At 43.6% G+C, this 13,948-nt stretch overlaps 1 protein-coding gene across 1 annotated transcript in view; it reads right to left on the bottom strand.

Annotated features, from left to right (window-relative positions):
* The window catches only part of LOC106563289 (mediator of RNA polymerase II transcription subunit 13-like), a 128,816-nt gene that overhangs the window by 98,512 nt on the left and 16,356 nt on the right, over nt 1–13,948 (bottom strand). The window contains 1 exon segment of the mRNA XM_014128759.2: nt 13,296–13,533. Within this exon segment, the coding sequence (XP_013984234.2) occupies nt 13,296–13,533 (238 nt within the window).

Here is a 13,948-nt window from a genome sequence, read left to right as displayed (position 1 = left end):
TCACAGAAGTGTGATTGACTTGGAGTTACATTGTGTTGTTTAAGTGTTCCCTTTATTTTGAGCAGTGTATATTTTATATTTGAAATTCTTCAAATAGCCACCCTTTGCCTTGATGATAGCTTTGCACACTCTTGCATTCTCTCAATCAGCTTCGTAAGGTAGTCACCTGGAATGCATTTCAATTAACAGGTGTGCCTTCTTAAAAGTTCATTTAAATTTTTCCATCTTAAGGCATTTGAGCCAATCAGTTGTGTTTTTATTTAACTAGGCAAGTCAGTTAAGAACAAATTCTTATTTACAATGTCAGCCTACACCGGCCAAACCCGGACGACGCTGGGCCAATTGTGCGCCGGCCTATGGGACTCCCAATTACAGCCGATTGTGATACAGCCTGGATTCAATCCAGGGTGTCTGTAGTAATGCTTCTAGCACTGAAATGCAGCGCCTTAGACCGCTCCGCTTCTCGCTGACAAGGTAGGGGGGTATACAGAAGATAGCCCTATTTGGTAAAAGACCAAGTCCATATTATGGCAAGAACAGCTCAAATATGCAAAAAGAAACGACAGTCCATCATCACTTTAACTTCTTTGGGGTAAGGGGCAGTATTTTGATGTCCGGATGAAAAGCGTGCCCAGAGTAAACTGCCTGCTACTCAGGCCCAGAAGCTAGGATATGCATATTATTAGTGGATTTGGATAGAAAACACTCTGAAGTTTCTAAAACTCTTTGAATGATATCTGTGAGTATAACAGAACTCATATCGCAGGCAAGAACCTGAGACAAATCCAACCAGGAAGTGGGAAATCTGAGGTTTGTAGTTTTTCAAGTGATTGCCTATCCAATATACAGTGTAAATTTGGTCAGATTGCACTTCCTAAGGCTTCCACTAGATGTCAACAGTCTTTAGAACGTTGTTTCAGACTTCTATTGTGAAAGGGGAGCGAATAAGACCAGTCACAGTAAGAGCCTCAGCTGAAAGCCTTTAGTTGTTGATCGCGCGCGACTGTGAGCGCAAGCTCCGTTCCCTTTCGTTTCTAAAGACAAAGGAATTGTCCGGTTGGAATATTATTGAAGATTTATGATAAAAACATCCTAAAGATTGATTATATACATCGTTTGACATGTTTTTACGAACTGTAATGGAACTTTTTTGACTTTTCGTCTGGACTTGCGCCTTGTGCATTTGGAATAGTGAACTAAACGCGTGAACAAAAAGGAGGTATTTGGACATAAAGATTAACTTTATCGAACAAAACAAACATTTATTGTGGAACTGGGATTCCTGGGAGTGCATTCCGATGAAGATCATCAAAGGTAAGTGAATATTTATAACACTATTTCTTACTTTTGTTGACTCTACAACATGGCGGGTATCTGTATGGCTTGTTTTGGTGGCTGAGCGCTGTACTCAGATTATCGCATGGTGTGTTTTCACCGTGAAGCTTTTTTGAAATCTGACACAGCGGTTGCATTAGGGAGAAGTTTATCTATAATTCTATGCATAACACTTGTATCTTTCATCAAAGTTAATGATGAGTATTTCTTTAAATTGATGTGGCTCTCTGCAAAATCACCGGATGTGTAGGCAAAACATTACTGAACATAACGCGCCAATGTAAACTGAGATTTCTGGATATAAATATGAACTTTATCGAACAAAACATACATGTATTGTGTAACATGAGGTCCTATGAGTGCCATCTGATGAAGATCATCAAAGGTTAGTGATTAATTTTATCTCTATTTCTGCTTTTTGTGACTCCTCTCTTTGGCTGGAAAATGGCTGTATGTTTTTTTGTGACAAGGCGCTGACCTAACATAATCGTATGGTATGCTTTAGCCGTAAAGCCTTTTTGAAATCAGACACTGTGGCTGGATTAACAAGAAGATTATCTTTAAAATGGTGTAAAATACTTGTATGTTTGAGGAATTTTAATTATGAGATTTCAGTTGTTTTGAATTTGGCGCCCTGCAATTTCACAGACTGTTGTCGAGGTGGGACGCTAGCGTCCCACATATCCCAGAGACATGAAGGTCAATCAATACATAACATTTCAAGAACTTTGAAGGTTTCTTCAAGTGTAATCGCAAAACCATCAAGTGCTACGATGAAACTGGCACTCATGAGGACCGCCACAGGAATGGAAGACCCAGAGTTACCTCTGCTGCAGAGGATAAGTTCATTAGAGTTACCAGCCTCAGAAATTGCAGCCCAAATAAATGCTTCACGGAGTTCAAGTAACAGACACATCTCAACATCAACTGTTCAAAGGAGATTGTGTGAATCAGGCCTTCATGGTCGACTTGCTGCAACGAAACCCCTACTAAAGGACACCAATAAGAAGAAGAGACTTGCTTGGGCCAAGAAACACGAACAATGGACATTAGACCGGTGGAAATGTGTCCTTTGGTCTGGAGTCCAAATTTGAGATTTTTGTTTCCAACCGCCGTGTCTTTGTGAGACGTGGTGTGGGTGAACCTATCATCCTGTCACTTCCTCCTCTCCACCTTATCTTCCTCTGTATAAGCCACTGTCTTTCACTCTAAATTTCAAGCCTCTGCTAGGAAACTCTTTTCCACCTTCTCCTCCCACCTTAATCGTCCTCCCCTCCCTCCTCCCTCTCTGCAGACGACTTTGTCAACCACTTCGAAAAGAAGGTTGAAGGCATCAGCTCCTCATTCACTCAGCCTATTGAGTCCACTGGTCCCACTCCCACAGAACTACCGTACGCTTTGACCCTTTTCTCCCATCTCCCTTGATGAAATCCTGCAACTAGTGAGGTCCGGCTGCCCGACAGCCTGCCCACTCAACCCCATCCCCTCCCTCCTTCTCCAGACCATCTCTGGAGTCCTTATCCAATTCCTCACTTCCCTCATCAACTCATCCCTGACCACTGGCTGCGTCCCCTCTGACTTCAAAATGTCTAGAGTCGCTCCCCTCCTCAAGAAACCAACACTCAACCACTCTCACATCAAAAACAACAGATATCCTGTATTTATTTTCTTTCCAAAACACTTGAGCTTGCAGTCTCTGATCAACTCTCTCATCTCTCTCAGAATGATCTTCTTGACCCTAATAAGTCAGGCTTCAAGACGGGTCAGTCAACCGAGACTGCTTCCCTCTCTGTCACGGAGGCTCTCCACACTGCCAACGCGGACTTTCTCTCCTCTGTTCTAGATCTAGATCTATCTGCTGCCTTCGACACCATGAACCATCAGATCCTCCTCTCAGGGTTCGGCATCTCAGGCTTTGCACACTCTTGGATTGCATCCTACCTGGCAGGCCGCTCCTACCAGGTGACGGTGGAGAGGATCTGTGTCTGCACCATGTACTCTCACTACTGCTGTCCCACAGGGCTCAGTTCTAGGCCCTCTCCTCTCTATACACCTAATCACTCCGCTCCATCATATCCTGACATGGTCTTTCCTATCATTGCTATGCGGATGACACTCAACTACTCCTCTGGCACCCAGGGGGCGGGCAAGCATCTCTGCGTGCCTGGCAGATATCTCAACTTGGATCTCGGCCCACCACCTCAAGCTCAACCTCGACAAGACAGTGCTGCTCTTCCTCCCGGGAAAGGCCTGCCAGCTACAAGAGCTACAAAACCTCTCCATCACAGTTGAAAACTCCACGGTGTCCCCCTCACTGAGTGCAAAGAACCTTGGCACGACCCTGGACAAAACCCTGTCATTCTCTGCAAACAGTGACTCCCTCCTGCAGATTCATGCTCTACAATATCTGTAGAATACGACCCTACCTCACTCACAAAGCGTTGCAGCTCACACAGAAACGTATCTGTAATGCCGCAACCCGCCTGGTGTTCAATCTTCCCAAGTTCTCCTATGTCACCCGCTCCTCCGCACACTCAACTGGCTTTCAGTCGAAGCTTGCATCCACTACAAGACCATGGTACTTGCATATGGAGAAGCAAGAGGAACTGCCCTGCCCTACCTTCAGGCTATGCTCAAAACCTACACCCAACCCGAGTACCCCGTTCTGCCACCTCTGGTCTCTTGGTTCTCCCACCCCTATGGGAGGGCAGCTCCCGCTTAGCCCAGTCAAAGCTCTTCTCTGTCCTGACACCCCAATGATGGAACCAGCTTGCTACTGAAGCTAAGACATTAAAGTCCCAGCCCATCTTCCGAAAACATCTGAAACCCTACCTTTCCAAAGAGTATCTTAAATAATCCCACAGCACCCCTTCTCGCACCTAGCTATTTTAAGATGAATGCACTAACTGTAAGTCGCTCTGTATAAGAGCATCTGCTAAATGACTTACAGGGTAGGTAGCATAACCGTAACCACATGTATCATATGGATTTGCAATATAATACGCATCAAAAATCCCAATGCAAATTTACACCTTACTTTTTTATTTTCAAGTTATCACATAAAACTGATCAGAATGCAGAAGTCATGCTGGAAAAAAAACATTTGCGGGGTGTAACATAATATGGAGGACCCAGCAAGCCAGCTTATTCCCTAAAATGGCAACTCCAACAGAAATAACTTCAAATGTATAACTCATTTGCACTCACTACTACTGGTTTTAATAAAATTTTCAGCCAAACTACAAGTAAATGCTTTATGAATTTAATGTTACAAATAAGCTTGCAAGGTTGTTAGCCTGCTAAACTAAAGTTTTGGAAATACATAACGCCATCTGCATCCTATGACTCGCACTGTCCCCTTTCCTCCTGGAACAATTTCCATGACAGCTTACACTCGCAATCAGTGGAGGCTCCTCAGAGGAGGAAGGGGAGGACCATCCTCAGTGAATTTCATTTTCTTTAATGTAAAACATTTGAAATTATCCTTTTTAGTTAAACTATACTAAATATAATTACGTCACTAAACTATTTATTTAAAATACACTATTTTGCAATGAAGGTCTACAGTAGCCTCAACAGCACTCTGTAGGGTAGCACCATGGTGTAGCCGGAGGACAGCTAGCTTCCGTCCTCCTCTGGGTACAATGACTTCAATACAAAACCTAGGAGACCCATGGTTCTCACCCCCTTCCATAGACTTAAACAGTAATTATGACAACTTCCGGAGGACGTCCTCCAACCTATCTGAGCTCTTGCAGCATGAACTGACATGTTGACCACCCAGTCAAATGATCAGAGAATGAATCTAGTACTAAAAGCATAAGCTACAGCTATCTAGCTAGCACTGCAGTGCATAAAATGTGGTGAGTCGTTGACTCAAAGAGAGAGAAAGACAATAGTTGAACAGTTTTAAGAAATTAATTTCTTCCAAAATGAAGGAGAAGCAAAAAAGAGAGAGAGAATTTTTTTTCTCACTTTGTTTCACCTCAAATGCAGCTAGCTAGTTTAGCCTAATCAAACACCCTGCTCAAACAGCAGGATGCTATGTCAACTAACTAGCTAGGACTATCCAACACAACACTGGAACTCTTCCAATCTTGTTTCTCATGAACTGAGAGTCTTTAGGTGCCTTTTGGCAAACTACAAGCAGGCTGTCATGTGCCTTTTACCTGAGGAGTGACTTTAGTCTGGCCACTCTACCATAAAGGCCTGATTGGGGGAGTGCTGCAGAGATGGTTGGAAGGTTCTCCCATCTCCACAGAGGAACTCTAGAGCTCTGTCAGAGTGACCATTGGGTTCTTTGTCACCCACATTTAAGAATGATGGAGGCCACTGTGTTCTTGGGGACCTTCAGTGCTGCAGAAAGGTTTTGGTACCCCACGCCAAATCTGTACCTCGACACAATCCTGTCTTGGAGCTCTACGGACAATTCCTTCGACCACATGGCTTGGTTTTTACACTTACATGCACTGTCAACTGTGAGACCTTAAATAGACAGGTGTTTGCCTGTGGCTCAGTTGGTAGTGCATGGTGTTTGCAACGCCAGCATGGTGTGTGCAATGCCAGGGTTGTGGGTTCGATTCCCACGGGGGGGCCAGTACAAAAAAAAAAGAGAAAAGGATGCATGAAATGTATGCATTCACTACTGTAAGTCACTCTGGATAAGAGTGTCTGCTAAATGACTAAAATGTAAATGTAAAAATGTGCCTTTCCAAATCATGTCCAATCAATTGAATTTACCACAGGTGGACTCTAAACAAGTTGTAGAAACATCTCAAGGATGATCAATGGAAACAGGATGCACCTGAGCTCAGTTTCGAGTCTCCTAGCAAAGGGTCTGAATAGTTATTTAAATAAGGTATTTCTGTTTCTTGTTATTATGGGATATTGTGTGTAGATTGCTGAATACTTTCTGAATGCACTGTACCTGAATTTGTCCAATAGAAACTCTCGTTTGCAACTGTTGGACTAATGAATACACCCTATATCAGCTAGATGCAGGCAAGAGTGTGCAAGGCGATATTGAATGTCACCTCAAATTTTCTCTCGACCTGTGTGCACCTACGTTGTAAACTTAAATTCATAGGCTAGGTTGTAGAGACCTCATGATGGGTATAGGGACAATTTGAGTATCATGTAGTAGCCTAAACCTATCAATGTTACATTGAACTGGGTGAATGGAATATGAATGACAGTCATCCAATATGCTGTAATAGAAATAAGATCATACTCATGAAAAAAAACGTCCTTCCTCATCTTAAACGGCAGTGACCGCCACTGTTCGCAACATACTGGTAGGTCGGTAGGAAATAGAGGTTGCAGCTTTCACATTCAAGCTCACCTGGTTTCAGTCAGTCTCATTCTGAATCCTGCCATTCATTGGTTATCCTATGCCATCAAAGTCCTCTGGGGTGAAATGAGCACCGCATATAGTAGAAATGTGCATGGTTCCCATACTCCAATCCACTCGCTTCAACCAGACAAACTGTTCCGACTTCGAAGCTTGCTTCTCGTATTTGGGCCACAAATGAGTTGTAACCCCGACCTTGTGGGTATTACTTCACTAAGTGGGTATTACTACACTAGCTACACATGACGGAAAACTACTACAATGCTTGCTCGCTCGACTACCACCAACAAACGCACAGGAGGAAAAGAGTTGCCGTTTTTCACATTAAATTTATATGGTTTCTTCTTCGTGGATGTACATACAGTGAGGGAAAAAAGTATTTGATTCCCTGCTGATTTTGTACGTTTGCCCACTGACAAAGAAATGATCAGTTTATAGTTTTAATGGTAGGTTTATTTGAACAGTGAGAGACAGAATAACAACAACAAAAAATCCAGAAAAACGCACGTCAAAAATGTTATAAATTGATTTGCATTTTAATGAGGGAAATAAGTATTTGACCCCTCTGCAAAACATGACTTTGTACTTGGTGGCAAAACCCTTGCTGGCAATCACAGAGGTCAGACGTTTCTTGTAGTTGGCCACCAGGTTTGCACACATCTCAGGAGGGATTTTGTCCCACTCCTCTTTGCAGATCTTCTCCAAGTCATTAAGGTTCCGAGGCTGACGTTTGACAACTCGAACCTTCAGCTCCCTCCACAGATTTTCTATGGGATTAAGGTCTGGAGACTGGCTAGGCCACTCCAGGACCTTAGTGCTTCTTCTTGAGCCACTCCTTTGTTGCCTTGGCCGTGTGTTTTGGGTCATTGTCATGCTGGAATACCCATCCACGACCCATTTTCAATGCCCTGGCTGAGGGAAGGAGGTTCTCACCCAAGATTTGACGGTATATGGCCCCATCCATTGTCCCTTTGATGCGGTGAAGTTGTCCTGTCCCCTTAGCAGAAAAACACCCCCAAAGCATAATGTTTCCACCTCCATGTTTGACGGTGGGGATGGTGTTCTTGGGGTCATAGGCAGCATTCCTCCTCCTCCAAACACGGCGAGTTGAGTTGATGCCAAAGAGCTCCATTTTGGTCTCATCTCAAATCAAATCAAATCATCTGACCACAACACTTTCACCCAGGTGTCCTCTGAATCATTCAGATGTTCATTGGCAAACTTCAGACGGGCATGTATATGTGCTTTCTTGAGCAGGGGGACCTTGCGGTCGCTGCAGGATTTCAGTCCTTCACGGCGTAGTGTTACCAATTGTTTTCTTGGTGACTATGGTCCCAGCTGCCTTGAGATCATTGACAAGATCCTCCCGTGTAGTTCTGGGATGATTCCTCACCATTCTCATGGTCATTGCAACTCCACAAGGTGAGATCTTGCATGGAGCCCCAGGCCAAGGGAGATTGACAGTTCTTTGTGTTTCTTCCATTTGCGAATAATCGCACCAGCTGTTGTCACCTTCTCACCAAGCTGCCTGGTGATGGTCTTGTAGCCCGTTCCAGCCTTGTGTAGGTCTACAATTATGTCCCTGACATCCTTGGAGAGCTCTTTGGTCTTGGCCATGGTGGAGATTTTGGAATCTGATTGCTTGATTGCTTCTGTGGACAGGTGTCTTTTATACAGGTAACAAACTGAGATTAGGAGCACTCCCTTTAAGAGTGTGCTCTTAATCTCAGCTCGTTACCTGTATAAAAGACACCTGGGAGCCAGAAATCTTTCTGATTGAGAGGGGGTCAAATACTTATTTCCCTCATTAAAATGCAAATCATTTTATAACATTATTCACATGCGTTTTTCTGGATTTTTTGGTTGTTATTCTGTCCCCCACTGTTCAAATAAACCTACCATTAAAATTATAGACTGATCATTTCTTTGTCAGTGGGCAAACGTACAAAATCGGCAGGGGATCAAATACTTTTTTCCCTCACTGTAGTAGCTCACCAGCACATTGTCAAACATTATGAGCTAAACAACCAATCTGACCCTGGACCAGTGAAGGGGATCAGATACACAATGTGAGTCCAAGGTATGGCAAAGCAGAGCCTAGTTGTTCTAGGTCACAGATAAGGCAAACCCGAGTAATTTTAAGAGAGCTCGGCCAGGTTTTAGAACGGATGCCATGTTAACACCTTTTTTCTCTAAATGTTGGTAACCAATGACATGTATTAGCCCTAGATGACAGACGGGGCACTGTTTTGAAGCCACCGTGCAGCCATTCTGGTACTCCTCCATTGTAAAAAAATATATTTGATTTTAGAAGCTTTATAAATAACTAGTATATTCTATTAGACACCTTAATGCATACTTTTAAATTATATTATGTGAATTGAACATAAACTTTTTTTAGAGAGTACTAATGATACTGTCCGCACTATATCAAAAAAATGCATAAATACATGTAATTTTGTCCTTGAAACATTTTATTGAAATACTGTAGAATTCCATTAATTCCTATGGAGGACTGCTCCTTCTGAGGAGTAGCAATATGGCGGCCGGTGGCTTCATTAGCCATTAAATAGCATCAGCCATTGAGGATTTATGCACATCATTGGATGCAACAATAAGACAACACCTCCGACAATTCCCTTTGAAATGACCCGCTGTAAACAAGCAAAAGGGTATGTGAATTGAACAAATGTTTTTATTTATTAGCATTACGAATAATGTGTTTCCAAGTCGGCACTGTGTTGTGGTGTCAACACATTGCATATCTGCTTTCACTGGACATCTTCACAGGCTTTGAAAACTATCAGAAATAAACAGCACAAGGTGGAAGTGTCAATTATCGCTTAGCAACGGCTATGGAGGAAAAAGTGGCACTCTCAGAATGTTCAGTTAGAATCCGCATTGGCCCAACTCTCTATATACTGTACATGACTCTGGGGCAAACTGGGTTATGGTAGTCATGACAACACTAACATCAATAGTCCCATCTAATAACCACACAGTCAAATGTAATCATTACAGTACCTCCATAGGTTAAAATAGTCAGATTGCCATGAGGTCTTGACCGGTTATCCGTGGACACAGATTGACTCATCTTACAGTACAGCACGTCACAGCCTCTCAGGCTGCTTACTGCACATGCATGACACAGCCCACACTGTAGGGCACAGGCACAGCACATACTGATAAATAACTTCTCCTCCACAGCAAACGGCCAGAACTAGATCAGATTACCACCCTTCCAAAAAGAGTCATCTCAGAACTAAAGAAATAAGAGATTTTCATAAAGCAGTACTACTGAGATAGTGAAAATATAGGGCAATTCCACCAGGTCTTAGGACCCTGGGGAAGCTAATCGCAGAGCCACATGCATTGGGCATGATGTTTAAACACTCCACTGGTTCGACATTGAGCCAATGACAATGGCATACAGAGCCGGGCTGAGAGAGAGCCTGAGACACTGATACCTGAACACAGATGGAGCATGTGTGGACTATTGTCTGAGGTACCAGATTTATTGAGATGTTCTGCCACAGCAAAGATTACACAGCTCAATTGAATATCAGAGCTAAAGCACGAAAGTGTATTTTTTTCAGGTACCTTTGCAGTAACTTTCCAGTGATGTAAAAGCTTAGTACATCTGGCTCACAAGGAGTATGTATGTATCAGTTTTTAGTGCTCAGGGGGAAAGGGCAGCTCACAGCACACCACACAGTGACCATGGGCTAGGTCAGAGGACAATCCTTCTGGCAGATTGCATAATCCAGATTAAACAGAGAAATTATATTACTGTAGCTCTTTTTTCACTTAGATATTTACTGAAAACCATACACTCCATACTGTAAACACAAGCTATGAAATAATGCCATTTTCATTAAATGTGATACCACATTTAAAATTAAAACTCGAACATATGCAATGGTATCACTGTAATTAATATTGCATATAATTATTTCATAATATTGTACTGTAAAAAATATTCTGTATAACAGGCAGCCAAGGAATTAGACCTTATTTCATGACATCATCCTTAGGTACACCGTATCTCCTCAAATTTAGCTACACCACATCAAAACACGAGTCAGTTAGTCAGGTTTTTTCCCCTTTAAAGCATTATCTCTGGTCTCTGTGTTCCTGTTCTGAGGTGCTCTCCCTCCCAGAGACAGAGGTCTCCCAGCCAGCCCATTACAATGTAACCAGGTCTTTGTCCTGTGCTCTATTCAGCTCCCTCGACCTTTGGCTCCCTGTGCCTCCCGGCCAGCTGCACAGAGGTCCCTGTGTGGAGACATGCCAGGGGAAAATGCAGGAATAATTGAAGGGGGAAAAGAGGAGGTTAGAGGAGGGGACAGGGTATGGTGGGGCACCCAGGGTCTAGAAACCCTCGTGCTCTTGGTGAGTTCAGAGCGGATTCTAAGGAATGGAAGGGTGAGGGGGGTTAAGCATGTTTGGTTTGTGAGTGACCGAGTGAGGGAGGGGACTGGATGTCTTGGTAATGGAGGCCACAGTATAGCAGTCCTACACTCTGGGGGAAAAAAACTGCTTTTTTTCTCCCACGCTTTATCTGATAAGCAGGAAGCCCTGCCTTCCCTCCCTGTTCTCTGCCATAAAACACACACACATACACACCAGCCTGCTAATTCCTGCTCAGACCAACAGCCAATCAAAAATAATTTAAAGAAGGTGTGACTTTGGCCTCTTAGGCTGTTCACTTTGAGAGCATGTGCTGTGCCAACTGTACAACAGAGGTGAAGAAACTACAGGAATTTAAGAATTTAAACCTGAAATAGTGTTTAATATTTGGCTCATGTGCTCTGGAGGGACAACGTGAGAAAGTGGGAAAGTACAGTGGGCTTCTTTTGTGTAGAATACCATCTCGACCATATGACAGCTTCAGCCTTAGTCAGACTCTTCATATCCGATGTTGTTTTGCAGAGTGAACACAGACGATCCAGGCTTCTCCTGCTGAGTGCATACGCTGGCGGACTACCTCTGCAGCGGTAGAGAAACATCAGCAGCAGTGAAATCTTGCAGAGGTTATGCAATCAGCAGCAGCACCACAGTGTTTTCTCCTGCATACACTTTTTTGGACAATGACGAGAATCGATAAGTGTGGCCCAGTGGCGAGGAATGACAAGCCTGGGGAGATTAGATTAGTGGACCAGCCCCATGCTGCCTCCCTCCTCCTCCTCTCAGCTGTTTTATGTAACTCCGGGTCAGGAGAGAGATACAGTGTGAATGTTTCTCTCTCTGTTGCTTTTGATTTTCATAAATAATCCTCCTACAACAACAAACCCTTTGTTTAATTTGGCATGTCAAGAGGGTCACAATTGTTACTAATAATCCAGATGCTCATAAATATCAATAGTTGTAATTTTGCACATATTAATGCATTTCACTACATTTCAAAGACGGACACATTTCTGAAGTTTGGATCTACTGAAGCATTCAATATCTCTGGGACTCAAATAGACTCACACTTCCTACAGCCCACAACAACAATTGAAACAGTAGTGGTTACACATCTGTGCATTCAATATGAACAGTAGGTCTCCGACCACAGACGGGAAGACACACACACAAGATCCAGCCACGCTGACCCATGCAGAAGCATTCCCACTCATTAGTGTCACCTTCCATTAACAAATGAAGACGAGAAAGCAGGAAGATTGCTCTCGCTGCTCCTGCCTTCTCATCTCTATCTCTCCACTAGATCACCCCTTCTCCTTTCTACTAGTTTTTTTCCTCCTCTCTTATCCCTTCTCCCTCTCTCTGCTTTACTCATTCCCCCTCTCTCATCCCTTCTCCCACTCTCTGCTTTACTCATTCCCCCTCTCTCATCCCTTCTCCCACTCTCTGCTTTACTCATTCCCCCTCTCTCATCCCTTCTCCCACTCTCTGCTTTACTCATTCCCCCTCTCTCATCCCTTCTCCCTCTGTCTGCTTTACTACCGAAAACCTTTCCATAAACCAATCTTTCACTTCTTCCTCTCGTTCCCCCTCTTATCTCTCTCTTCCCCTGGCTTAGTCAATAAGCTAGTTCCCTGCTGCAAGCGTGCAGCCAGATATTGCAAATGTTTCTATAAATAGAGGAGATAGTGCTGACAGTGGCACTCTTTCAGGTGAGATATCTCTCAGTAATGCACGCACGCACACACACACACACACACACACACACACACACACACACACACACACACACACACACACACACACACACACACACACACACACACACACACACGATCTAAACAACAGCAAGAAAAATTGCACGTAGGGAGTCTTACTGTGTGCTTCATTACAGAGACTTTCCTGAGCCAGCACAATGCCACACAACACAAGACAGTAAAACACGGACCACACAACGCTACACATCACTAAACATAAAGCCCCTTTTCCCCCAAGTCACTGACCCCACAGCACAGCATGAGCACTTTTAATTAAATGCCTATTCAACTGTCACTCTCAAGGTCCACATGCAACAAACCCAGAGGGTGGTGGTAGCCTACTGGAGGGATGGGGGGATAGAAAGAGGAGAGCAAGGGAGGTCAGAAGAAAGGGGGAGAAGATGAGCGTATGACTGCGCAACAGCGATCAACAGCGGCGTGCTCACCTTCCAGCTCGTGATGGATGACGTCGGAGAGGTTGGGCTCGTCGCCCCACCAGAAGATCCACAGCTCCTTGGCGTCAGGCTTGACTTTGCGGCGCCACACACACAGCAGGTTGGCCTGCACACAGCGTATGAAGCTGCGCAGTACCGGGTCATCCTGTGCCGGCGCTGAGATCACCGGTCCGTACTCGCCACCGCCGCGGAAGCTGTAGCACCGCCATTTGATGCCCGTCAGCTCTGCCTGGAGAAGAAAAAGAGGAAGAGTGTGTTATTATTATTTCTGTATACTGTCATTATTTTGTGTTATCATAATTAGTATCAATAATATTCATTGAATTGAATTGGAACACATAGAGAAAGAGACAGAGAGCTTCGAATTATTGTATCTGAATACTGTAATTATTTTTGTATTATCGTAAAAATGAATTAGTATCAATAAAGTTGGTTGAATTGTAATTGAGTGGTGGATTACTGTAATGAAGGAGATGAGTAGCCTCAATATGACCTAACCAGGATATAATACCCAAGGATTGGTCCCGCTATAATTGAACATGTTCACCTCAATGACTATGCTCTCTAAACAGTATTGGAAACGTTTGATTATTAGAATTGAATGACATGACACATTTTTTTACAAGACCCTAATTTGATTATAT

The sequence above is a fragment of the Salmo salar genome, chromosome ssa11, assembly GCF_905237065.1.
Source record: "Salmo salar chromosome ssa11, Ssal_v3.1, whole genome shotgun sequence".
Lineage (NCBI taxonomy): Eukaryota > Metazoa > Chordata > Actinopteri > Salmoniformes > Salmonidae > Salmo > Salmo salar.
Note: the sequence above shows the minus strand (reverse complement) of the source record. Positions and strands in the feature narration are given on the sequence as shown.